Source organism: Antechinus flavipes, chromosome 2 (genome assembly GCF_016432865.1).
Source record: "Antechinus flavipes isolate AdamAnt ecotype Samford, QLD, Australia chromosome 2, AdamAnt_v2, whole genome shotgun sequence".
In the NCBI taxonomy this organism is placed as follows: domain Eukaryota; kingdom Metazoa; phylum Chordata; class Mammalia; order Dasyuromorphia; family Dasyuridae; genus Antechinus; species Antechinus flavipes.
This window is the reverse complement of record NC_067399.1, coordinates 124965558-124993144: the sequence shown is the minus strand read 5'-3', so window position 1 is coordinate 124993144 and position 27587 is coordinate 124965558. Positions and strand designations below refer to the sequence as shown.

Genomic DNA, 27587 nt, shown 5'->3' with positions numbered 1-27587 from the left:
AAGGAATAGAGCCCAAGGAGCATACTAGGAAATTTTAGAGAAGGGAGGAACTAGTACAGAATGTCAATGCCTAAGCAAGGGTAGGGGTCAGCCAAAGGGAGTGAGTAGCTCTTCTCCAAACCTCTAGCTCACACAACTGTTAGAAGTTAGAAGTCAATGTTTGGATGATTATCTGAGTGAATGATTTTATACTAGAGAGAAAAAGATGCTGTTACATTTCACTAATTTGGAAACAGCAAATCCTATACAACTGCCCGGCAACATATTGCTACAATGGATCACTAATGGGATTAGACAACCACTACTATCAATGAAAAGGTACAAGTTACTTAGCCTTGCAAGGAACTGCTCTAGAAAAGAGTGAATCCGTAAAAGCTGGAAATTCCGCCATGATTCCCTTCAGCCATAAACTAGAAGCCTGGACAAAATTTCCAAGTGCTCCTTTAACATTTCTATGGCACAAAGAAATTTCTCATGATTCCCTGCACACAAAGGTGATCCTGGGGGTTCAGTCAAAATTTCTTGGGTGTCACTGCACTTCAGGGCACCTACATTTCCCTAATGAATTCTTACCAAAGCCCAGAGCAAGCCTAACAGAATTTCAGACACATTCAACACAATAGGACAAGCAAGCTTAGTTCAAAAAGAAAAAACAAATTTGTACGTACCTCCTCCCAAAAAACCCAACATACATGAAAGAATCTAAAAAGGCATTTGGAGTTGATTGGAATTGGCCCTCAAAAACAGAAGAGTCCTGCTCTCTCCTATATCTCGCCTTAAGAAGAACCACAGGGCTGGATTCAGAGGTTCTCTGTACCCAGGAAATGCAGTTTGGCCTAGATTCAATCCTGTGGAGTCTGACTCTAGTGAGAAGAAGGATCCGTTTTCTTATTCTCATTGATTTAAGTTACCTACTGGAATTACCCCAAGAGCTATTTTAATTATAATAAATTGCATTATGGTTCACAAGTACATGGAGAGAAGCATGTCAGCAAAAGAGGTACTTAATGTACAATATGTATCGGGATATAGGAAAGGTAATTTATTTCTCCACACAAAGGAATGCCAAGTATAAAAGAGTTTCATTAACATGAAATATAAGAACAGAATTCAGTAACTTATAAATGCTACAACATTTACAATTGTTAGGCTGCAAATACCATCAGAACATGAAGCGGTCTTCAGAACAACTAGTCAGACATTTTATATTTTGTATCAGCCAGACATCAATTTCGAAATGATTCTTAGTGCATATCTGATATTAAAACAGGCCAAGCCTGGACCAGATTGTTTTTCTGACACAGAAGACTCCAGAAGATCTAACCCAGGATCTTCTAGACTTTTCATCCTTACAAGGTAAACTATAATCCTGAACATGGCCATTTTAAAGCAAATGCCTCATTATCTACTAGAAATAAAGAACTAATACCAAAGAGGGCAATAGCAGGCAACTAGCTGAGTACATTGACAAAGTGCCACATATAACATGAAACTAGGGGAAGGACCTTTCCTCTTCCTTCCCTGTCTCTATTGAAGTTACATCACATCAAGAGAATAGCCAGGAAGGAAAAGGGAGACAGAAGGACAATTGAATTTTTTGTACATTTACTAGGTTATCAGATCCTCCCATTCAATAAGGAGCAAGATGCTTCTCCTGAGCCCTTTAGCCCTGAAACATATATGGTCCACAGTCTCTCCTAGTGTAGGATGGAGCAATGGGCCTGGAATCAGGAAGCCTGAGTTCAAATCAAGCCTCAGATATTGATTAGCTGTCAAATCATTTAATCTCTGCTTGTCTCAGTTTCCTCAATATAAAATGGGGACAATAAAAGGGTCTCAAAGGTTGTTGTGAGGATCAAATGAGATATTTGTAAAGTGTTTAGCACAGTGCCTGGAATATGGTAAGCACTTGATAAATATTGATTGATTAATTATTGATCATTTCCAATTCATTCTCCATTCCACTCTCTCTCCTGCATTTTACAGAGGAGGTAACAGACTCAACAAGAAAAGTTAACTTTCCCAGAATCACATAGCAAGTTCACAGCAGAACTCAAATCTGAACTTGGCTCTTTTCATGCTTAAGTCTCATCCTGGCAGGACTCATCTCAAGTGTCTTGCAACTGGTAAGTGTCAATAATTAAATGCACATTAACAAGATTTTTAACAAAAGAAGACAAAGCAAATCAAAAGACAAGAGTACTGATAATAGAAGGAAACTCAATAACTTATTGTGTGGTTTTTTCATTGATTTCTTCAAAAGTTTTCAGGTGATGAACTATAGATAAAATATTTTCAAGCTATAAAATGCCTGTGATTGTCCCATTTTCACACATCTGGCTCTCCTTTGCTGGGAAACCACCTTAGTTTTTCTTGGAGTCTCCGCTGCCATCTGTTGGTCATAGTTAGTAAATTTCCTCCCATATCCAATGAGTAGGAGGTGAATGAAAACAATGTGGAAGAAGAGAGAGACTTCAAGGAAAAAAGAACCATATGAGCTATTTGACTTCAGACATAATAGCGTCCAGATCTCTCCTTTTACCAGTGGGGAAATTCTTACACAAACCACTCTACTTTACAAATGGAAGCACAGACCCGAAAGCCAATTAAACACTGCTATAAAAAAAGGAGATGAGTAGGGAAGAGAAAGTGAGACTGATGACTTTAGATTACAATCTTAAACCCAAACCACTCCTTGATGGGTCAACAATAGATCCCAAGCCAAGCCTCACTTGGTTTTTGTTTGGGCCCCGATTGGCTCTTAGTCAATGTAAATAGCAATTGTTTTTGTTTGGGCCAGAAACCCTGAGGATCGTCCAACTGGACTTTACCTCAGTCAAACTGGATCTGACAAAGGCTTAAAAACATTGTTTTAAAAGGCCAAAGTCTCTCATGTCATACAGGACCACCTCTAGTCGTCCTGATCTACATCTTGCCACTGGACCCAGAGGGTTCCAGAGGAGAAAGTGAGTCTGGTATTTTGCTCAATCCTCCCTCTCTTCAATCAAATTCACTTGCTTATCATATCATCTCCCAGATGTCATTGTCCTTTTTGAGAATGAAGAACCAGCAATAGATCTTTAAGATTTATCTCCTCCCTTTTGAAGGTCATTTGCTGTTCCTCAGATGCTAAAACCTTCAGCTCATGTTGCCTTTCCTCCATTCTGTGTAAAAATCTGTAAAAGTGAATTATACATCATCACCATTAGAATGTATATTCCTTACATATAAGGTAGAGGTCATACTCTACCGACAGTATCCAGACATAGTAGGGGGGAGAGGAACAAATAGTGTTTAGAAAATTAGGTTGTCTGACTGAACAGTCTAGCTTTTTTCCAGTTCTTCCAAGTCATTCTCAGTTCTTGAGACTGAGTTTTGCAGACTTGATTTAAAGCTCTTTTCTTCTCTGGGTCTATTTCTCCTATAATAATATTTGAACAGGTACTAGATTAGCAGTTAGCAAACTATAATTCCAGAACCTCTGAGGTCCTTGGGATCTTTTACATAGAGCATGGGAGGTCAAAATTTCCACATTAAGATATTTCCCTCTTCCAATATTTCTCCATTTTAAGGCTGAATGTTTTTCACACATATTATGATAACAACAAACGTAGATCACTTGAAAACCCCTAATTACAGCAAAGTAACATGCTTATTTTTCATACTAACATGAAACAGGAGTGTTTCAAATATTTAAAACGCATCTTGGGAGTAGCCAAAAAAAATTTAGGAGTCTCTCATCATCACCGTATGAAAACTACAACAGCCTATATAATAGCAACTCATTAATTAAAAAGTAAGAATGCCATCTTGATAAGAATATATAACAGTTCTTGTTAATCCTGATAACAAACAAATGAAGTAACCCCTGGTTCATTTCAGATGGGTAATGTACCTGTGCGTAACAAGAAATGTGGGCGGCACATCTCACGCAGGCGCGTGAATACCCATTCATCACATGTATGAACCAGAAGGATCAACGAGAAGCCCTCACAGCAACAAACCTCAGAGTCTGCCATCAACTTTTAGCTAAGCACGACCTCAAAGACGCAATACCTATTCAGAATTTGGGAACTTTAATGTTTGTAACAGACAAGATCCCTATGTAAGAATCTTTTATTCATAGTTCATTTTCATCTGATGAAGATAAAAAAGGAAAGCGAAGAGAAGATAAGAGCTAATTAAACATGTAAATATATTCGACTAGAGACTCCGCCCCCACTTTTCTTCCCCGGGAGGAGGCGTGACCGATCCCTTACGACTGTGCTGAAAGAAGCCGGCTTGTTGCTTTACGACATTAATTATTCCGTGCCCAAGTGCCCGAGTCCATAGCAGCCAGCTCTCCTATGAAAGGTGAATTCCCTCTCTCCCGGGCCTGGAAGATGGACTTCTCTTCTTTTTGGTTGAGCTAGGCATCTACGCAGAGCCCCAAAGCAAGCAGGCGGGTACTCCTGCCTTCCCCCAGCTCTGGGGTTTCTTTATCCTTATTTTCCAGCTCGTCCCTGTCATTTCTGCCCCTGCCAGGCTCCGGCCACACCCCCGCCCTTGCAGCATGGAGCTGGAGAGCCCCCGCGGAGCCTCCCCTGGGCAGCCCTTCTCTGGCCTCCTGCAGCAGCTCACGTGCCAGGGGACAGCTGGCACGGAGAGGGCGGCCGGGGACCCAGCGCTGCAGGAGCTGGACGCCCTGATAGAAGCTGCGGATTGGCCCGCGCTCCTGCAGGAGGACCCCGGGATTGCCCAAGCGCTGGGACAGGTGGCCCGAACTCTGGGCGGCCAAGCAGCTCCCGCCAAAGTGGAGGATGCCCGCAGCGCCCCGGCAACCAGCGGGGCAGAGCGAGCAGCCCGCGTCGGGGCTGTGTTTCTTCAGCTACTGCAGAGGATGGAGGCGGCCCGAGGCTCGCTCGGTCCGGCCGCAGTGATGGCCGCGCTGTGCCCCGCTGCCCCCTATATCTACATCTTCTCGGTCACGCACTGTCAGGAGCGGCCGTGGACCAGCCCCGCCTCCCAGGAAGTGGCCCAAGAGGTGCTGGCCTTGCTGCTGAGGGTCACCGGGTGTGTGTCGGTATCGGAATTCCTCCGGGGAGAAACTGCGGACCAGGGGGGCAGGTTCACAGCGGTGATGGGCCTTCTCAGACCAGAACTGAACAAGTGAGTGGGGTTGGCTCCCTGGTTGGCGTCATCCTAGAAGCTTAGGTGGCAGCTAGCCCGCAGGTAGGAAGATCAGGGTTCAAATGGTGGGCAAATTATTTTAAATTATTTGTCTCAGTTTCTGAACCTGTAAAATAGGGATACTTCCCCATAGTACCTCCCTTCCAGGGTTGTTTAGAGGATTAAATGAAATAATAATTGTAAAAGGCTTGGCACGATGGTGAAGTGGATAAAGCTGTAGAAGAATCTGATCTGGAGTCAGGAGTTCAAATTCAGCCTCAGACACTAGCTGTGTGACCTTGACCAAATCACTTAACCCCATCAGCTTCAGAAGGAAATAGATAACCACTCCAATATCTTTGCCAAAACAAAAACAAACTGGGGGGGTCATAAAGAGACAAAAAGCTCACATGAAGATTAAGCTTTTGGCAACAGGTCCCGTCCTTTCTGGCAAATAGAAGGAGAAGAAATGGAAAGTGTCCGATTTTATATTCTTGGGCTCAAAGCTCATTACAGCTGGCAAATCTAGACAGCATACTAAAAAGCAGAGACTTCCCATGTTTGGTTGTGAGAGTAGAGCTCCAAAGGAAACTTGTTGCCTCAAAATCAATCCTTTTGAATTACGGTCCTGGAGAAGACTGTTGAGATTGGACTTTTAGACATCTAGGAGATCAAATCAGTCAATAATTCAAGAAATTAATTCAAGCCATTTACTGAAAAGTACTCAACCTGAATGAACCTTAAATACTTTGGCCATTTAATGAGAAGATAATTGGGAAAGTCTTCTATGTTGGGAAAAGATTGAAGGCAAAAGGCAAATGGGATGGCAAAAGATGAACTGGATAGATAATGTCATGGAAACAATGAACATAAACTGGGAAAGACTTCGAGGGGGTACAAGGCCCTGGGATGCTATGGTCCATAGAGTCAGACATTGAACAACAAAACCAGCTCCTGATGCATAGTAAGTGCTACATAAACATTATCTAGTCTTTAAATATGTTTAAAGGAAGATAAAAAGACATGATATTTGTAAAGTGTTTGGAAACCTTACAGAAATTCATAAATATAAGCCATTTTTGTTAAAGCTCATGAAGTGATTTCCTCACAGCAACCCTATAAAGGTGATTGGGCAAAAAGTATTATTCTTTTATGACGTACCCAGCATCACAAAGCTAGTATAAAACAGAGCCAGTATTCAAACCTTGGTGTCTCTTGGAACTCCAGTTCCTTTCAGGATACCTCATTGTTTCTCCAGAGGGTACCTTATTATCAGTGAAGGAAGAAAAGGGAATAACCCTACAGTACCTACCATATGCCAGGCACTGTGCTAAAGTCTTTACAAAGATTTCATTTGATCCTTACAACAACCCTGGAAGGTGCTCATATAAGCACCATTTTACAAATGAGGAAATTAAGACAAATAGAAATTATGTGATTTGGTCAGGATCACACAGTGCAATAGGACTTCAATTCAAATCCTGGTTCTACTATATACTGGCTCTTATGACTTTAAACAAGTCTTTTCAATTTCAGTTTCCTCATCTGTAAAATGGGTTGAACTAGATGCTCGCAAAGGTCTCTCAATCTGTTATACTAAATGTTTATAACAAAACATTTATTAATATGGGGAGAGAGAAAAATGTAAAAATAAGAGTTAATTACTTTATTATTCCCTTCAGTACTAGGGGAAATTGAGATTTCCCTAACACTGTCTATACTGTATGTACAAACCTGTGCACAGGATCCAGGACAGACAACTGTAATGGACCAGTTGTCTCTACACCTAGTGCCATGGAGAACTGGTTTTAGGAAACGAAAAAATGCTGTTTTGTTCGCATCCAGTGCAGAACACCTGAGTTACTCAGTTATGGCAAGTGTGTTAGTAATGGGAAGAAGGCACATGCTCCACTTGGGATATCCCTTTTGTTCAGCAATTAAAAAGTGTTTTTCATGGCACCCTTTGGTTGTTCTTACCACAAAATCGATTTTTGCTTCTCCAGGGAATCCTGGAAGAATAATCCTGCCACCAAGCACATATTTTCATGGACTCTATATCAGGTTACTAGACCCTGGCTGAGCCACCATCTGGAGAGGATCCTTCCTCCCTCCCTGCTCATCTCTGATGACTACCAGAATGAAAACAAAATCTTGGGGGTACGCTGCCTCCATCACATTGTGCTCAATGTGGTAAGCAATTACCAGTTTTCAGATCTTCTTAGGAGTAGCTCAGGATGATACTTTGTCAGTGAAGTTTCTACCTTTACTAGTACAGATTGCAAATGCCATCTTGGACCTTGCTAATACAAGTTGTTCTGAAAATCTTCCATAATAAGTCCTCAGTATGCTGAAGGAGTTTTCCTTTCTTTTTAACATATATTTTGCTTACTTCTTGTTTCATTCTCATTACATGGGTTAACTCACCACCTTTTCTAGTCATAAAATCTTTTTTAAAAGATAATTTATTTTGTTAAATATTTCCCAATTACATTATGAAAAATTTTTATCATTCTTTTTTAAAATTCTGAGTTCTAGATTCTCTCCCTCCATTCTGCCCTTCTTTTATCCCTTGAGAAGACAAGCAATAAAAAATCAATTGTATATTGTGAAGTCATGCAAAATATATTTCCATATTAGTCATGACACAAAAGAAAACATACATGCAAAAACAAGAACAAAGAAAGAGAAAAAATATGCTCAATCTGCCCTCAAAGTTCCTCAGTTCTCTCTCTGAAAGTGAATAGCATTTTTTATCGTAGCTTTTTGAAATTGTTATGGAGCATTGTATTGATCAGAGTAGCTGAGTCTTCTACAGTTGATCATCATACAATTTTGTTATTACTGTGCACAATGACCTTCTGGTTTTACTTATTTCCCTTTGTTTCAGTTCACATAAGACTTCTCAGGTTTTTGTGAAACTGTCCTGCTCATCATTTCTTATAGCACAATAGTATTCCAGTAGTCATGATGATATCTTTTATGCTATTTCTCCTGAATAATTAAAGGTCACACATTTAGAACAAAAAGAGACTTTAGAGATCATCTGGCTCATTCCTCTTATTTTGTGGTTGAAGAAAATAGGGTACTCAGAAGTTAAGTGACTTAGCTAAGCAAAGGCCTCTTATTTGTTGATGCATCAGGGCCTAGCAGATGGGCACTGGACTTGGGTCTCAGGAAGCCCTAATCTGAATCCTGCCACAGGTCCTGTGTGATTGGCTAGCCAATTAGCCTCTTTGTGCCTCAGGCCCCTTCTAGCTGTCAATGTGGTTTTGCTGTGAGATGAAATGTAATCAAATGAATTTATTTCCCTGGTGGGTGGTAGTAACTATAACTAGTTAAATGACCTACAAAAATGGCGGCAGTGTAGTCAGACTAAAAGTCAGCAGACCTGGGCCTGAATTCTGGCTGTGTATGACTTTAGACTGACTTTGTCACTTTAGACAAGGCATTTCTTTGGATCTGGGATTCCCTCATTTCTCTCTATAACTAGAATGTGGAATAGATGACCTTTGAACCTATGGTTCAGATTCACTGTGGTCTACAAGACAGAATCAAAAGTAGCCTCCATAATTTTAGGTGGAATAATCAGGCCTCCAGTAACAAGCGTTCCTATGGTAGGGGAAAGGTGCTTGGAAGGATGAATACGTAACCTTCTCTCGGCCCTCTTTCCTTTTCTGTTTTCTGTCTCAATGCAGTCAGCTGCTGATTTGCGCCAATTTAACAGAGCTCAAGTCCTCTACCATGCCTTATTCAATCATCTGTACACACCAGAGCCTGACCTTATCCAGGTAATTGTAAATTGCTTATAAGCCTAAATCTGGATTTTTCAAGTGTGGACAAAGGATAGCATAGGGTGAGAAGTGAAATAGCTGGCAGATGATTTACATTTTAGATTCTATCTGTATCTACTCCAGGTAATGAATAACCAAAAGTTGTTCCCATTTTGATTCTGAAAATCCAGTGAAAATGCTAACTAACTAGAGATAACAGATAAATGCAAGGAGATGGCCATATTCAGAACTCTCCACAAAAGATCACGGTCAGACATTTGCCATGCTTTGTCTCTGTATTGGGGGAAGTAGTTAGAAGGCTGTGATCATGTAATTGAAACAAATTAAAAATTTTTATCACTAAACAGATGATTGAGAAATATTCCCTTATTCATCCCACATTACTTCTATTTTGTGCAAATACTTAGACCAGACACAGTGATCTACCTACTAGGATAGCTGAAGCTAATGGATCTTAGTTTAAGAGGGCCAAGGGACAATGGGTGAGGTGGAGTCACAAGGTAGCCTAGAGATGGACAGGTTAGAGCATCCATGCTATTCAGGGTGTTAAAGAAGGGAAGGGAAGAGGAAAGAGAAAAGAAGAGAAAAGGGAAAAAAGGAAAGGGAGGGAAAAAGAAAGAGAAAGGAGGAGGGAAGATGAGATGGAAAGTAGGAAAGAGGAGAAAGGAAAATAAAATCATGTTTACTGGCTTTGCTAGAATAGTTGCTCTCCTGTAGTTTGTTACAAATCAGAACCATCTTGGATCCCTTTAAGAGGTTATGGCATAAAACTACCATAAAGATCTTATTGTGAAAACATTTGTTGGTCCCATAACATGAGCCCTTAACATTCCTTGAGATCTCCTATTTTCCATGGAATATCCCATGAGTGCTAAGAATCAGAAACGGGTAAAGAAAACTTTTGGGTGCCTTTCCTTCTCAACATTTCAGGCAGTGTTAGAGTGTCTGCTGGACTTGTTTCCTGTCTTGGAGAGGCCGCTACAGTGGAAGGCCACTGAACCCAGATCCAGCGGTCCTTGTGATGATGTGCTGCAATTGATCCTGACCCATATGGAACCAGAGTACCGCCTCCTCCTTCGAAGAACATATGCTAGGAACTTGTCTGCTTTTATAGAGAGGTGAGACTTCCTTGGCTCCCTATCTGCCTGCTTTCACTGGCCTTAATCGTGATGCTAATTATCACTATTATTCACAATATGGGTTTTCATTTTTAGGCTGGGGATCTTGACAGTAAGACACTTGAAAAGACTGGAGCAAGTGATTATAGGATACCTAGAAGTCTATGATGGACCCGAGGAGGAGGCCAGGTTAAGAATATTGGAGGCTCTTAAACTTACCATCAAGCATTGTTGGCCAAGGTATGAAAGCCAGAAAGAGGGGCTTTTTCTGTTATTCTTATTCTCTTGTTTTCTAGGAAAATCATAATTTTCATCTCTTTAGAATTGTACCTAGAATTATCTACAACTGAAATAATTTAGCATCTTCCATTTGAGTTGAGAATTCTTTTTAAAAACAAAAGGACTCAAGGAAAAGGTGGTTAGAGACTGAAAAGCAATTTCTGAGTTATAAGTGCATGGAGCTGTTTTCATGCTAACATTGGCTACCTTAATTTCTCTTGAAACTTTGACACCAAGGATGCATTCCCAGAATAGGAGTCTTAGGTCCAGAACCAGCAACCAAACAGGTCACTCAGTCCAACATCCTCATAACTATGTAAGGAAGGAAATGGGTTCTTCCAGGTCAAGTACTTTGCTTGGGTTCACACTGCCAAATAGTAGTTGACTAGACTAGACTTAGTCCTACTCCAGCACTATCACTATCTCATTAAGTCATTGTAGGTTTTGAAGAAATAAAAGCTTAGGAAAATAATGCTAATTCTTTAAGATCAGCCAGCCTGTATGCAGGATATAGATGTATTATTGCTAAAGTATGGATTCTTATGGATATTACTATAAAATATGAAATATAATTTTTAAATATTCAAACACTATTTCCCTCACCTGTATCACCGCCAATATAGTAGAATAGAAGTGGCAGAGGTATCAGAGAACCTTGAGTCCAGCCTTTGCTAATTTGTGACTAAACCTTTCTGGGTATGGTTTTTGTTGCTCTATAAAAGAAAGTTGGATTAACTTAGGGTCTGCAAGTCTGTAGATGTAGTTCAGAGAGTCCATGAACTTGCGTGGGGAAAAGAGTACATTTATTTTCAAGTGAAATTCATCATTTTAATTACAAATTTTAAAAAATTGAGTCAATTGATTTCAACAGCCTGGCAAAAGAATTTGACATACATTAAACAAAATAAAGTTTGGAACCCCTGGAAGAGACAATCTTTAGTTGTAGATCTGGTAGATAAGATAATCCTAATATTGAGATTTGACAGTTACCCAGAATTCCCAAGCCAAGGGACTATCAGGTCTAATGGAAGGGCCTGGTTTGACTTCTCTCAGGAAAATTAAGTCTGTCCAGTTTCGAAAAATACAGATCAGTTTACACAAGATGGCAGTGAGGTAATGGAAAGAACACTGAACAATCAAAAAGCCTGGATTTTAGTTGTAGCACTGCCTCAAATTAGCTGAGTGAGCCCAGGCAAATCATATTCTTAATTAAGTCCCATTAGGAAGCATAGGAAATACTAGGAAGCTGAGTGGTTCAGTGGACAGTGGTGGGCCTGGAGTCAGGAAGCCCCAAGTTCAAATCTAACCCCAGATACTTATGGGCTGGAAGACTCTGGGCAAATCATATTTCTATTTGTCACAGTTTCTTCACCTATAAAATGGAAATAGCACCTCCTGCAAAGCTGTTGTGAAGTTCAAATGAGGTAATAATTATAAAGCACAGTACCTGGCCCAGAGTAAGAATTATATAAATGTTATCTATATTTATCCCATCTTTTATATTCCAAGACTAACAAGTTTGGTCACAGCTGCTTTCTTGTCTTTGGACTCAGGATTCCTTGCAGACTAGAAGTCTTCCTGAAGGCCCTCCTAAAAATGGTGTGTGATGTAGCAAAAGACCAGAGCCTTACTCCTGAGCCCGTGAAGGCAGCTCTGCTACAGGAGGCCACTGACTGTCTTACTCTATTGGATCACTGCTCTGCTGGGCAGGTGACAGTAAGTAAAAAACAGCCCCTAATTTTCCTCACTTGGTTCTAAAAAGTTATCTCTGAGGAGGACATATAGGCTGACTGTAACCTATAAGATGCTGTTCAATGACACCTATATCGCTCACCTATGAATAAAATAAGTCACATCGTCCAGCTTTGGCCCTCCAATTTTTACTGCTCTGATATTTGAAAAAGTCATGCTGAGGTTACTGACCTCTTCATAGTTGCCCTTGTCCCTCCCCAAATATCCATCTGTTTTGAAAGGCAGAAGAGATTAGCAGAAGGAATTTATGTAAGAACTATACAGAACCCATGTGGTTACTATATGAAAAAGGATACATGTAAATACTTTTGTTTCATTTTTTAAGTAGTCACACTTAGAACTATAAATAAAACTGGATTTTTATACAGTGGCAAACTATTTTGAAATCAAGGCTGCATGTGCCCCAAGATCTGTAACCCTAAGTCTTCATAAATGCAGCTAGTGCTAGAAGGTGAAAGTTAATGTATACAGGATTTAAAGATTCCTTTCTTTACAAATATTAAGAATCTCTTAGGCCAGAAATTAAAGAGGAGTCAGGGTCAGACCACTTTTTCCACAGCAGATTTTTCCTGAGCCAGAGTGCAACAGATATTTTGAACAGTAATTTATGAAGTGTAAATACCATTTTCCTTCATTTTCAATAGAATAGTTTTTCTTTAAGGAAGAAATATGTGACACCAAGGGCAAACATAAGCAAATGTAAGCTCACTAGGCCATGAGGGCCAAGCAGGCTGTGCAATGTGCTATATTCTACTGATCTGCTCCCACTGGGATACTGGTCCACTGGTTGGTTACAGGGTAACTTCTCAACAAAGTTTCGTTCAATATCTACATGCACTGTTTTGTTTCAAACTCTTATTAATTTATACAAATCTCAGCGTTCGTCATCATTTGTGTATTCAAATTCTAGCATGTTAGCTGCCTAATCTCTAAGTGATTCCTACAGTTGTTATGTTTGTGCTGGAAGCAGCAGGGGAATTCCCAAGGTATGCTTCCATATGAAATTAGAATTTGTTCTGATCACTCCAAAAATCACTTGAATAGAATATCATTTAGTTTTTCCACCTACTGTAGAAGAGAATCAGTAAAAGCAGGGTAGAAAAAAACAATAAAACATAACTTTGTTTTTCTGTTTCTCTGTTTCAGAGTCTACTAACCAAAGCTGTCCAGAGTTGCAAAGATGACAAAGTATTAGATTGTATCAGAAAAGTACAGGAGCTTTCAGGAAGAACAACTAAAGCTGGAACATAGATACATTTGCTTTTTTAAAAAAATAAATATATTTTTTCTTACTTTGAAGATAAACTGTTCCCTTTCCTTCATCATCTATTAACCTGAAGAAAAGGAGTCCTGTGTCTTCCCTAATGTTTCTATGATGGGAGCAAAAAGATTTCCCATTCAGATTAAAAGGGATTGGAGTATGGTAGCCTGTTTCTTTTTCCCCCTTAACTCCATAGGAGCAGGGACCAAGAAGAGTTTAAAAAAAAGTCTTAATTAAACAAAAAGGGGAAGGAAATCCAAGCCAGCTGCATGGCCCAGTGGGTAGAGCACTAGGCCTGAACTCCAAAGGCCTTGCACTCAAACCTGGCCTCCAACACTCCCTAGCCGTTCGGCCCTGGCCAAGTTACTTCACCCCATCTGCCTCCGCTTCCTCCTGAAGGAAGGGGCAGATTGCGACTATGTGTGTGCTGAGAGAACCCCACGTGAATCAGGAAGAGTCAGATTCGACTAAATGAGAGAAATCAAGTGAGAAATGATGACAGGCTATTCTCAAGCTACAGGATGTTTCTGATCAAGCTTACCTTCAATCTGTGAACCTTCATCAGCCCAAATGTTACCTTAATACCTCTGCCTCTCCCATGAAAAGCCTGATCAAGATTTAAGGTTTCCTCCAACCCTTCACAAAGCATAAACAAGAGTATGGGGCTGACAGTGTTTAAAAACAAATCCTTTAAACACAAAATGGGAGAGCAAGGATCTTTTAAAAGATAGAAAAATGAGGATACTCATTCCTGTCTCTGACTATTTACAAAATGCCCAAAGACACTCAGGCTGTCTGGGCTCTGGTCGCTGTCTCCATTTCCTGCTCGTACTCTATTTCCACATAGGCTCGCTTTCTCTTCATGGGGCCTTTCAATGGGGCTTTGCCTTTGTGTTTGGCAGTAGTAGGCTTTTCTTCTTCTTCACTGGAGGATTTCTCCTGATCTTCTTCACTGGTAGCTTCTAATTTATCCATATCCTAGTAAAAAGTAAAAATGACAAGAAAACTTCCAGGTGTGATGACTGCAGGCATGGGCTGACAACCACATACTCCCTCCCACTGTCTCCAGTGAAAGCTCCAGGATTATGCTCGAAAATCTAACAAGTGTCTGCATGAGTGTTCCTGTTACTATAAATATCCTCACCTCCCATCTCTCCAACCTGCCACAACAGACCCTACATGACTTACCTCAAAATCACTGATGTCGCTCTCTTCCACCTCATCATCTTCCACAAATTCCCTTTTGTTCAAGTCCTGAAAGAAATCATGCCTTTTAGTTCAAAACACAGCTCAAAGTTTGGCTGCAATTGGCCAATGTCTTTTGTAGCATCTCAAAATGAGTCATTCAAAAATCCTACGAGTAAAGCAGTGTCTGGCCAGCTTCCACTATTGTTGTTGAAGGAAAGATTTACCAATTAAGAGAAGAATCAACAAGGTAAAAATAATTTAAATCTTAGGTGTAAGTCTGCAAATCTGGCTATTACTGCTAAAACATTTTCTCATTCACCTAACACAGATTCTCTTAGAAGTAGAAATAAACAAAGCAGGAAAGAACTTTGTGTTAACTGACCAATAGAAAAGGCTCCCAAATGGTTAATATGTAGTCAACTTAAATCAAATATTTGTCACAACAAATATTTTTTAAGAAATATGCCACGTGGTCAGAAACATCTATTTGCTCAACTGGCTCTTCTGTTAAACTAACTTGACCAGTAGTAATAAAGGACTAAAAGAATCTTGATAATTATGCTAGGTAACTACCCTCTACAAACTTAGGTGTAATTTAGGAAATTGATTTTGCTCCTTAGTAACAATTTCAATGAAGAGCTGTTAAAAAAAAAATGTAACTATCAGCAATTACTTTGGTTACATGCAAGGTAGGTGAACAATAATCAGTTCTCAATGACGGCAAAAAAAAGCAATGAGAACCAAACAGTTATTTCTGCAAAGAGTCTGAAATTATTCTAACTGTTTATAAGGATCTATCCTAGAGTTGTGTAAATATTTGAAAAATGTCAATGAAGTTTTACATCTTCATCTTCTTCTTCTTCCTCCTCTTCCTCTTCTTTCTCTTCAGTATCTGAGTAGTCACTTTCAACTTCTTGATGTTCCAAAGCTTTGTCAAAGGCATGAATGGGGAAGTTGTAGATGTCACCATACTGAGGAACACAACATATAGACGTAGATTTAGTCACAACAGAAAACAATACATGGGATTCCCCTTTCTCACAAACATATTATCTAATCATTTCCTCCTCTTCCTTAGAGCTCTGTAGATATGAGGTTGTAGGTGCTACACATTAATTAGCCTCTCTGGGATCAAACACCAGACTCTTAAAGTATCTCTTCCTTGTTTTTCAATACTTTAAAGCAAAAGAAAGAAAAGGAGTTAGAATATCTTGAATTTTACATTCAACCAGTGGCCAACCAGTGAATTTTTATGTGGCGAAGTATTTCTATGAAATTGAATGTGATGTACAAGAAAATGTATAAAACCATCTTAAAATTTTTTTCTAGTGGTTAAAGTGGAAGTTAAGATAAACAAGGGTGACAGTATAGTCTTCAAAAATGAAAACAGCTATAATTAATATCAAAGAAAAAATAACTCCCATTTAAGGTATTTTTATGACTTAAAAAAAAGCATTTTTACCTTTCTCACAATAACCCCATGATGGAGGTAATGCAATTTTTATCCATATTTTACAAATGAGGGAACTAATGCTCAAAGTATTTAAGATACTTGTCAAAGAGTCATAAACATAGTATCAAGAGTCAAAATTTCAATTCAACTCAATTCAGTCCTGCCTCCAATTTTTTTTTACTATACCTATCAAATTTCCTCTATGAAAGACACTAAAGAAATGAGGAGATTCTTTTCTACCTTCTCATCCTCAGGTCCCTCCTCCCCTACAAATGCCCCAAAATTTAAAGATTCCAAATTTTCATGGGTAAAGGAAACAATCTAAAAAAATCTCAATTATGCAATCCCTGTTGTCTAATGTCTTACCGTATCTTGTTTTAGCCTTTCCAATAATTCCTTTTCTATTGCATTATCCAGTTGAGCAGCTATTAGTGCTTTTTCCTAAAAGAAAAAAAAAAGCAAAGTATTGCATCAATATAAAGAAAAAAATTAGCACCTTTGATTCTGAAGAGCTAAGTATTCATATCCTAGTATCAGTAGTAGCAATAACAAGGAACTTGTTTTCCTAAGTTCTCCTATAAAACTGTCTCAATAATTTCTACAAAGTTAACATCTAACAAATATCTTTATTATAACACTATAAGACAAATGTGAACAAAGCCATTCTACATGCAAAAAGCTCTAATTCTGTATAAGAATCTCTAGGATTGTGGAGTACAGAGTCCTAAACTTTGCAAGGGCGAGGAAGAACCATTATTAAAAATAATGTTCTAAAAAATTTAATGGTACTAAGGAATATTAGGAATTAAAAACTTTTACCTAATGATCTCTGCTTTCACAGAATTCATCATTCAAAGGAAGACAAGGCCCTTCTAGGTTAGTTTTCTAAATGACTATAAAACAGTTTTTAACATATTACTAGTGGGAGAAAGGTTTTAGTTTAGCAGAATCAAACTTTACTTGGGCAAAAGAAGGACATCACTGGAGAGGTATTTTAAAGTATATTAGAAAAGATGTAAAATTTCCTAAGGCTTTATGCCAGTGCTGAATTCCTTCTCCCTAAATTTTCATACTCCTCCACACCTCTTGCCTATTTTTACCAACACCTAACCACCCTGAAAGAAGATATTAAGTTTATGTTCAGTTCAATTTTATGGTGTGCCTACTACATTCAAAGCACTGAGAAAGACACCAATATCAATAAGACAGAATCCTTGTTCTAATGTACCATTCTAATACAGAAAAAGACAAATATATTAAAAAAAAAAAAAAAAAAAAGAAATCCTACAAAGTAGATTTTGTTAAATGATGGATGAGAATTAAATATGCTAATTTGTACTTTAAAATTCAAAGAAGTTGGATGCATTAGGATTTGGATAGATAAGAAATGGGGAGCTGGGACAAGAAAGGCAATGGAAATAGCATGAGAAAAGACAAACTAAGAAATTTTGGGGAATAATTCAGTTTGGCTGGAACAAATTACACATAAAGGAGAATCATGAGTTTTGCACAGGGACTACTTAAGAAACATTGAGCTGTCTAGTTTCACATAGCATACAGAGAAGAACAATAGAAGATGAGACCAGAAATTTAAAGCTACCACATTATAAAGCAACTACATTAATAATAATATGAATAATTTTAAGACATTTATATTACACTTTAAAGATTTACAAAACAAATGAGCCTCACTGTACACAATATGAACTGAAGTAGTTAAATCTACTGGATATCAATTGGCAATCTATTCCAAAAGGTTTGGCTAATGGTACAGAAGGGCCTGAACCAGAGTGATAGTAGAAGGGATAGAAAGGCCAAAAAACGTGAGAAATATTGGTTTTTCTACTAATTAAACACTGGAAGCAGCACAGTAACTTGGAAGAGACAAAAATATCAATGTCCCTGATAATAGTAAGCATCCAAATGCTGCTTTAAAGTCTGTAAAGAACCCTGAAGGTAGATGCATTTTACAAATTAAAAATGGAAGCAGGCAGAGATGAAGTGATTTGTCTGTGGTCACAAAATTAGCAATGTCACATGGAATGTGGGTCTGGGTGTCCTTGACTCCAGATCCAATGGCTTATATCCAGGTTAATGGAAATGAGGAAGTTAATGAGAAATAGTATGGAATATGAAACAAGATGAACGAGGGCAGTTTCAGACACCAGGAGCCTCATATTCTGGTAGGATACCAAGAAAATATGAAACTGGAGACTGGGAGAGAGCAGTCAAGAAGGTACACAATGATAACGTTTAACTTTATTATAAAAAATAATACCAAATAATCTCAAAAGAACAAACAATTTCAGAACAAACTATTAATTTGGCTTTCCTTCTGATTTACTCCATAATACTCTAAAAATACCAACACTTAAAAGATGAAAATTATGAGACAATAATCTTGGAATCATGGAAAATAAATTTTATCAACACTATGTGATGAAGCAATAGTTCTCCTTTCAGTCAAAATCTGAACTATAAGCTCACAGAAAAAGCTAATCAAAACATTTTCACAACTCCCTTCCCTGTGCTCCAAAATAATTTTACCTCTCGTCTTTTTTCACGTCTTTCCACCTTTTTGCTCAAGGGAACAAGTTTTCTCCTATAAGAGAAAAATACAAATTAATTTGGGAAACAATATCTTCTACAAATTAGGGAAACAATAAATTCTTCTATCTCATAAATAAAGGCGATAAGAACTGACTTTCTAGGGCTTTGCTGAACAGACAAATCCACAACTCCCTTAGAATCCCACTTAGGTGTCTCAACATAGCCTGAAGTGATCCCAATATTTTAAAACTATGGCATCAAACAGAAACTCTGGCAGGTTCTACCATGTCATAAAGCCTGAGGTTTTGAGTAAAGGCTATATAAATGTCATTAGTGGTGCTGATAGTAGTGATAGTGGTAGTCATGTGTTGAGAAATGTGTACAATGATCAAGAGGTGAATATTACTGAAAAACTAAATCATCTCAATCTTTTTTTCTTTATATGAAATCTTTAGACAAAAGAGAGCTGTAAAATGAAAAAATGGATCAAAGGTTTTCTTTGGAGAGGAAAATAAAGGAGTTGGAGTTGGTTTCATGTTATTGTATATCCAAATTCAACATGAAATAGTTTTTTATTAGACACACCAATCAACTCACAAGTATACTAATTAAGATAAGCATTTACAAAAAAGACAATTATGAAAATAATTGCAGCTTATTCTCCAACATGCTATAAAACATGTTCTTAACCTGGGGTCCATGAATTTGTTTTTGTTTTTACATTTTTATAATTGTTTTTCAACATAGTTTGTAGTTCTATATATTCTATTTTCTGCATTAAAAAATATTTTTCTGAAGACGTCATGACTTCATGATACCAAAAACATTACAGATTGCTGCTACAGAGAATAAACCTTTATAGGACTTTAAAACACCTCCTAATTAAAGCAACATATATTTTAATACATAAAATACAGGTAGCATGGTAGAGTGCTGGGCTTGAAGTATCACAAAGATCTAGGTACAAATTCCAACTCTAACACATACTAAATATGTGACTCTGATCAAGTTATTTATATTCTGTGTGTCTCAGGTAACTGCCTAGTATTTATCTACTAAGTCACAGATAGGTTGCAATAGGATTTCCATCATAGACAAAATTATAGATTCAAATGTCAATATATATTTTAACGTTTAGTGACTTCAGTGTCAAGTTGAACATAAGATAGGGCAGTGAAAAATACCTTGGAAAATACAATTCAAGAGTAGGAAACTAAAACAAAAAGACATATAGGCTCTACTGCAGTCTTGTTTGTGCCCATACAACATGAATACTCTGAGAGTTGAAAAGTCAGGTTCACACCAATTCTGGCATCTTTTGACTATAAAGAAGAGAACCTAAAAACAATTCTAGGAATAATTTATCCTGAAAAACTGAGTTTAATTCTACAGGGAGGAAAATGGACCTTTAATAAAATAAGACTTTCAAGCATTTCAAATGAAAAGATCAGAGTTGTGGAGAAACTCTGAAATACAACCCAAGAGTCAAGACAAAAAAGTAAAATTATTATTGTTGGGTTGGAGCGGAGAAGGCTGCACAAAGGTTGCAATAAAATAAAGAGTTTTCAGAACTTTAATGTCTTTAAAGAACAATGAAGTAGTTAAATTAGAAAAACAAGACATGAGGGATTGATTGGTTCTATTCTGAGGGTTTTAAGATGAGAAAGAGAAGGGAAAAAGAGGGGAAAGGAACCAAGATAGCAGAGTAGCAGGACGTAATACAACCTACCTTCACTCCCCTACAAAATGATCCACAAGATCAAAAAAATGCACCAGACTGAATCTTCTGGGGAAAAAAAGTCATAGTAGCATTATTTTTCCAGCTCAGGTTGGCACAGGAGGACAAGAGAATTCTATGGATTCTAGAAAAGGCTGTAATCAAGGGGCCAGAGATCCGCTGTACTTCAGAAAAAAAGGTCCCAGCTCCCTATTAAGATAGGCCCTGCACAGCACCAGATGCCAAATGGCAGCTTTGGCACCTGTTACCCAGTTCCTAGTCACTGATGCAGGGTGAACTGAGAAAACACCTGCACCCTGGGGGGTTGAAAGCAGCCACAGGCCTTAGGCAGAGTAGAAGGTTCAGAAAAAAATGGCAGGGATGTTTTTCTGATCCTAGAAAAAAAGCAGATCTCAGTTCCAACTTCATCAGGAGTTAATAGAAAAAACATAACCAAACAATGATAAAGATTAAAGAAGGATAAACTCTGCACCTTTAATAGAAGATGATATATGTGTTCCTTCTGAACCTTACTATCATGGCACAGAAAGAATGAGTTTAATTAGACAAGTTCTGGAAGTGGTTCTGTTATGTCTTGATGACCTTAAGGGAAGAAAAAAAAAAAAGAAAAGAAAGAAAGAAAAGAGGAATACTCCGGGGTTCAGGGAGGAAAAAAGGAAGGTTTAGAGAAAAATTATCCTACATAATTAATATACAGGTAGGCACCCATACCAGCAAGAAGGAATGGACAGAGCAGCTGACACTTCAACATCACTCTTATGGAGCTGAATAAATGAAGTAAGAATATGAACACATAAAGAGTTGGGTATGCTTTCATTCAACAAAGAGGTGAGAAAAAGGAGAAAAAAGAAAAAGCAGATTAGCCACAGGATAAATTAAGGAAGGGATTAATCCTAAAAAAGCTCAAACTCTTAACTAAGGATGCATAAAACACCTCTAGCTCTTTTTGAGTTGATAAAGAATGGGGATCTGAGGGGTTCTCATAAATTGGAGAGTGGAAGAACAAACTATACTATAAAAAGTGTAATGGAATACTACTGTAATATAAAGTTATGAAGAAAGAGATGATTTCAGAGAAACCTGTAAGACCATAGTAACTGCTATAGAGTGAAAAGAAAAGGCCAATTACTTTGAAAGAAGTAGGAACTTTTTTCATCATAATTCCAACCACGACTCTAAAGAACTAATGATGAAACATTCTATTCATTTTCTGAGTAAAGGACTTAGGGTAGATTAGAATGGGAGGCTCAAAAGGCAGATTTTTGATGACTGAAAAAAAAATTTAATTTTTTAAAATAAAAAAATCCATGGGGGAAAAAAAGCTCAAGCACCATCTTCTGAGTGAAGCCTTTAATGTTCCTCCTAGTTACTAGTTCCCTTCTGCCCAGACTACCTTATATTCAACTACTTTGTGCATATTTGTATTTACTGATTTTATGTTTATTTTGACTATAATTTTTTTTTCATCATTAGAACATAAGCTCTTTGCAAGTACAGACTGGGGAAGGGGCAAGAAAAGGCAAATTTTTGCTAATTGAAAAGAGGAGAGGGCAAAAAGCATATACTAAGGAAAATGGAATTTGAGAGGTGGCCATCAACTAGAGAATGAAGTTACAACACACTATATGAATAAAATGTTGTATTATTATACCATAAATTGATGAAAAGGATTCTGAGAAGTAAAAATTAATGCAAAATGAAGGGAACGTTTTTTAATAATGCCAAACTCATACTAAAGTTTGAAAAGAAAAAAAACTCACCTGAAACATTTAAGAACTCCTATTAACCAAGGACCAACTAAGTTTTGAAAGAATCTATAATTTCAAAAGGCTATCTACTTTCTGACAAGTGATGATGATGAACTCAAGATATTAAAAAAGATGTAAGTTTTAGTTATGGCCATTATGTAGATTTGTTTTGCTCGACTATGGTCATGTGTTACAAGCACTTTTCTTTCTCTTTATGCAATTTTATAGAAATCTGATGGAAAGGATACCAATGATTGGAAAAAAATTATAGCTACTACCCAATCCAAAAAAACAACCCAAAGAATATTAGTAACTATATGGCTTTCTCATCTCTTTTGTTGTTGAATCATTTTCAGTCAGGTCTGATTCCTTATGATCCCATTTGGGGTTTTCTTGACAAAATTCTGGAGTGGTTTGCCATTTCCTTCTCCAACTCATTTTACAGACAAGAAAACTGAGGCAAATAGGGTGAAGTGGCTTGCCCAGGATCACACAATCAATAAATATCTGAGGCCAGATTTGAACTCAGGAATATGAGTCTTCTTGACTCCAGGCCCAGCACTCTATCCACAATGTTGCTATTTAAACTCTTAAAAAAAAATCTTTATTGATATTTCCAAGATTAAAGCTTTGGTGAACAGGGATTTTTCTGTGAAAGACTGACATGCCTGCCATTTTGAAGGAATGCTGGTTAGTCACTAAAGTGATATTCTTAGAATATAAACAGAGGATGCTAGTAGGGCTAATAGTAGCTTAATGTTTTCAGAAGGTGATGTCTTGAAAAAAAATAAGGTTCTTCATCAGCACTTTAAAGAACTATAATAATCATAATCATTCTTTTATAGTTTTGCAATGAAATATTTCATTGTAAAAGGTACAATCTTAAAAAAAAATAAGTTAAAAGGGTAAAGTCTTGAAACACTAAAGACAAAGAAGTTGTTTAGCTTCAAATCATTTCCTTTCCTCTATTCAATAATTTGTCAGAAAAGACTACTTAATGCCAATGCCAAGATTTCTGAGGGCTGAAGATGGTCATTCGAAGTACAGTGAATCAAGAATCAGAAAGAATAAAGGGAAGGCTCACAGCACTTACTGTCGCTTTAAAGTAAGTTTCCGGATTCGAATCAGATACTGGGTGATCTTGGTGAACCGCTGTTTACATTTGTGCCGAAGGAAGCGAGGCCAATAAATGAGATTTTCATCTATTTGCTCCAAAGCTTTCTCATAATTCTTACTGAGTCGGACCTATTGAACCAAAAAAGAAGTTCAAGATGGGAATGGAAAATGGAAGGGTCTCATTTTTAATGGCCAACTACAGGGTCTCAAAAGATCTTTCAAACAAATATCAACCAAGGCTTTGCAAGTTGCTTTTAGAGCACCTTGATAAATTGTAAAAAAGTACACATGACTAAAATGACTGAGGGTTGACAGAAGGCAAAACAAGTATGCCCTTCTCTTCCCTTTTCACCTTACCCGCTCCCACATGCGCCTAGGGAAAGCTGCTCGTTCTATCACCTTCATATACAAGTAGCACTGACCTAAGAAAGACAAGAGTGTATGCCATTATTATTGTCAACACTGACATCCAGAAGTGTACCAAATCTTAAAGCAATCCATAAAAAAAGAAAAAACTGAGTTCTGACCTTTCTCTTCTTTGATGGTAGCATACTGGCTGTTTGCTAATGGGCAGGAAGAACGGTTGCATAATCCAGTCAGGTTGTATTCATTTCGACAAAAGTTCTGGGTCTTCGTTCTAGGGGATAGGAGGGCAAAGAGACAGGAATATGAACTGCTGGTATTCTACGAGGAAACCCCACACCAAAATTAGAAGTTAGATACTCACTTCATTTTATAAGAACAAAACTGCTTGTTTCCAAGCACATCCCAGATAACCTGCAGACAAAAGGAAAAACAGCCTTTAATTGTTCTGACTGACAGACCCCTTAACAGAAAGAAGAAAGCAGACCTGGAAAAACATCCTCAGAGAGACAATAGTGGGTGGACTTGCAGCTCCAAGTGCTATTGTTCCAAGATGAGAGGAAGCAGCTTTGGCAAAATGACCTCACTTGTGAAGAAAAAGAAAAATTGCAGGTCTGATTTCCCCATCCCAAAATTAACATGATAAGCCAAACCATGATCAGAAGGATGTATTTTTCTTTATTTGTATGTATAGGAGTTTCCTATATTCAACAACTTAAACATCAATAGGTATTTAGTATGCATCTGCTGAGTACAGAGCACTGTGAGAGGAGCTGGACAAAACACATGCTCTCATGTGTTTACAGTAAGGTAGAGTATATACCCAAGTAATTCGGATATAAATAAAGTGTAAGTGCATATGCAACTATGGGGAAAATATGTGATTTTTACAAAGATAGCTCAGATGAAAGGACTTCCCATAATAGCCCAGTATACATTAGCACCAAGGGTAAAAACTGGGATGTTGCTCCCAAAGCACAGAGAGGATAGGGAGCTGTCCAGGACTGCACAGCTAGCACCAGAGGCATGCATACTACGAACCTGGGTCTTCCCCTCAGGTCTCCATCTGCTACAACACAATGCTTCAAATATGTAGGATGCTAATTGTAGAGTTGTAATATGTAGGATATGTGCTAATTAAGATCCTAAGAGTGGAAGTCAGAAAGGGAGAAGGACATTTACTGATGGATGACAAAGAGGGGAGAAGAGATACTGGTGAAGCCTTAATGGAAGCAGCATTTAAAATATAAAGGATAGGTGGGATTTAGAATCATGGACATCAGAAAAGAAACCCCAGAGATTATCTACTACAATTCTATCTGGCAATTAAAGTGCTTTTTAATCTCCTCCCCCCCTTTCTAGTACTCTTACATCTTAGTTCCCTCTCCCCCACATCTCTGACTGGAAGGCCAGGATACTCCCTCCAGCTGCTAATGCTTTCTCCTTTCAGATAACCATCCATTTTCATTTAATTTCTTTCTTTCTTTCTTTTTTTTGATGAGCCAATTGGGGTTAAGTGACTTGCTCAGGGTCAACTAGCTAATAAGTGTTAAGTATCTGAGGCTGAATTTTAACTCTGATCCTCCTTACTCCAGGGCCGGTGCTCTATCCATTGTGCCATATAACTGTACTGCATGTACTGTCTAGCCCAGACTAGACAAAGACTGGGATTGTGCCGTATATGAGAAGATACAAGGCATGCTGGATCTTGAGTCATATTCACCCCCAATATCCTTATCTGAAAAATTAGAGGTCTGACCTAGATGATCTCTAAAGGCCCTTCCAATTCTAAATCTAGGACTTCTATTTTGCCATTCTTCCTATACCCCTCAAAGTACAGGATCGATCATTTCCAAACATCCTGTTAAACAGCAAGCAAGGAAAAAAAAAAAGTCTTAGAGATGGCAAATATAAACTAAGGTAACATGAATGAGTACATTCTAAAAGAATAGCAATAATAGCTAGCATTTATATAGCACTCAAATATCCCATTTGATCCTCACAACAACTTCAGAAGGGAGATGCTATTATCCTCATTTTATAAATGAGAGAACTGAGAGAAAGAGAGTAAATGTCTAACAGAAGGTCACACTGCTAGTTAAGTGTCAAAAGCCATATCTGATGTCCAGCTTTCTATCCATTGTGCCACCTAGCTATGTGGTGAACAAAAGTTCAAATTTCACATGGTCAGGAAATGGAAAGGATTGAATATTTTTAGCAAAAAATTGGCATAGCTAGATCCGGGCATAAAGTAGATTACTCTGTCAACAGTGATAACTATGAAGTCGCAATCGGGAAAGAATTTACATGAGATCTAGATGGCACAGTGGATAATTTGGGGGTTGGAGTCAGAGAGAGTCAAATTCAAATCCAGCCTCAGACACTTACTACCTATGTGATCCTGTCAAGTCATTTAACCTGTCTGCCTCAATTTTCTCATCTGCAAAATGGGAATAATAACACTATCTTGTTGTTAGAATCAAATGACATGATATTTGTAAAGTACTTTGCAAACCTTAAAGCACTATATAAATACTATAGTCATGGGAATACCAACATAATATCATATTAAGAATAAACTGATTGAACAAACATTTATTACGCATCTTTTATGTGCCAAGCACTGCACCTGAAGCTTCCAATACAAAAGCAATTAAAAAAAAAAAAGTTGTCTCAAATTCTTTATTGAGTTGACCTGGTTTGGATCCCAGCTATTGCATATATCCATGCAACACTGGCCAAGTCACTTAGCTTCTCTAGGCCTCAATTTCCTCAACTGTGAAATGGGTAGAGTTCTCTTGAGATGTTAAATATATAAAATATTTATATTTTATCCCAAACCTGGGAGGATAGTAATGAAGACCAACAATATCTCTCCCTCATCTCCTCAATACTGGTGCAAAATAAAATGCAAAATTAACATCAATAACAGTGAAGTTCACTTGAAGGTTCACCCCAACAAAAATAAATTATACAAGTGTTAAGCTATATACATATACAAGTATTAATACATATATATATATATATATATACACACACACACACATATACCTATTAAGCGTACAAGGGGAGGAGGGGGTTGCTATTTGTCACATGAACTGGAAAAGGAGAGAAATAATTAACAATTTAACACCTGGTATAAATGACAAAGCAAGCATCCAAGCTGGGCTGTGGTCTGCACAGTTGTAAACCACTAGAATGATGTCACAAAATCATGAGTGCTTTTACTTTTCCTATTTCCTCTCCCTCTCTTACAAAAAGCTTACTACACACTAATGAGGCTGCTTTCTGCCTAGATCATAAACCGGAGGGCGAAGGTCGGAGATCAAGAGTCAAGGGTCTGATCCAAGGCAGAGACAAGGTGTAAAATAGGTGCTCTGGGCAGGGTTCTCTTGCCCAGGGTTGGAGCGCGTGGACACTGAGCCGTGGAGTGGCTTCACAGTGACTTGGTTTGGGTACAACTGCGAAGACAGCCCCTGCCTGGCTCGGGAAAGGGTCGGGGTTGTATATCCTCTAACACTCCGGGTCCCGGCGAAAGCCGGGGAGACTTACGTCATCTGACTGCATGGTGCCGGCTGGTACCGTTCCTCAACGTGTTGCTCCAGATGGATCAGGGAGCGGCCATGCACGGAAAGAACTTCTTCCGGTGTCTCCGCAGGAAGTCTCGAGTCTCGCGAGAACTGCACGAGGTCACCTGATTCTCAGGAGCGCCCTCTACCGAGGACTCCCACGCTGTGCCCATTCAGCCTCCGGATTCCTCCTCCTCGTGCAGACTCAGCCTCCCGACTCCTCCCCCCATGCAGACTCAGCTTCCGACTCCTGCGGCACTATGGGGACTCACCCTCCCGGCTGCTCTCCCAGTGCGAACTCAATGCCTGACTCCTCCCTCCATGCGAACTCAGCCTCCCGATTTCTCCCATCTGTGCGTGGCCGGTGGCCAAAGCAGATCCGTCTAAAAGCGAGTGGGCTGCGGTGTTTTCCGCTGCAGTCCAGGTCCCCAGGCGCTAATCTGATCCTGGGATCGCCTAGCCTTCAAATCCCTCCATTCATTGAATGAATGCATCTTCACTGTACCTGCTCCG

At 38.5% G+C, this 27587-nt stretch overlaps 2 protein-coding genes and 1 non-coding gene across 3 annotated transcripts; 1 reads left to right on the top strand and 2 right to left on the bottom strand.

The window, feature by feature from the left end:
- Nucleotides 1–3876: 3876 nt before the first annotated feature.
- LOC127552704 (small nucleolar RNA U13) lies at nt 3877–3977 on the bottom strand. The gene has a single exon (XR_007951556.1). It is a non-coding gene; the product is annotated as a small nucleolar RNA U13 (small nucleolar RNA).
- A 292-nt stretch (nt 3978–4269) lies between these two features.
- On the top strand, nt 4270–13393 carry TTI2 (TELO2 interacting protein 2). Its single transcript, XM_051975497.1, has 7 exons — nt 4270–5148; nt 7152–7338; nt 8844–8936; nt 9870–10057; nt 10154–10297; nt 11890–12052; nt 13235–13393. Exons 1-7 carry the CDS (start codon nt 4553–4555, stop codon nt 13337–13339), a joined length of 1476 nt encoding a protein of 491 aa, XP_051831457.1. The 5' UTR covers nt 4270–4552; the 3' UTR covers nt 13340–13393.
- Nucleotides 13394–14051: 658 nt separating this feature from the next.
- On the bottom strand, nt 14052–27154 carry MAK16 (MAK16 homolog). The gene is made up of 10 exons (XM_051975498.1): nt 27058–27154; nt 23870–23919; nt 23670–23779; nt 23500–23564; nt 23120–23271; nt 18538–18592; nt 16357–16431; nt 15380–15508; nt 14538–14603; nt 14052–14327 (listed from the first exon to the last, which is right to left on the bottom strand). Exons 1-10 carry the CDS (start codon nt 27070–27072, stop codon nt 14136–14138), a joined length of 909 nt encoding a protein of 302 aa, XP_051831458.1. The 5' UTR covers nt 27073–27154; the 3' UTR covers nt 14052–14135.
- Between the last annotated feature and the right edge of the window lie 433 nt (nt 27155–27587).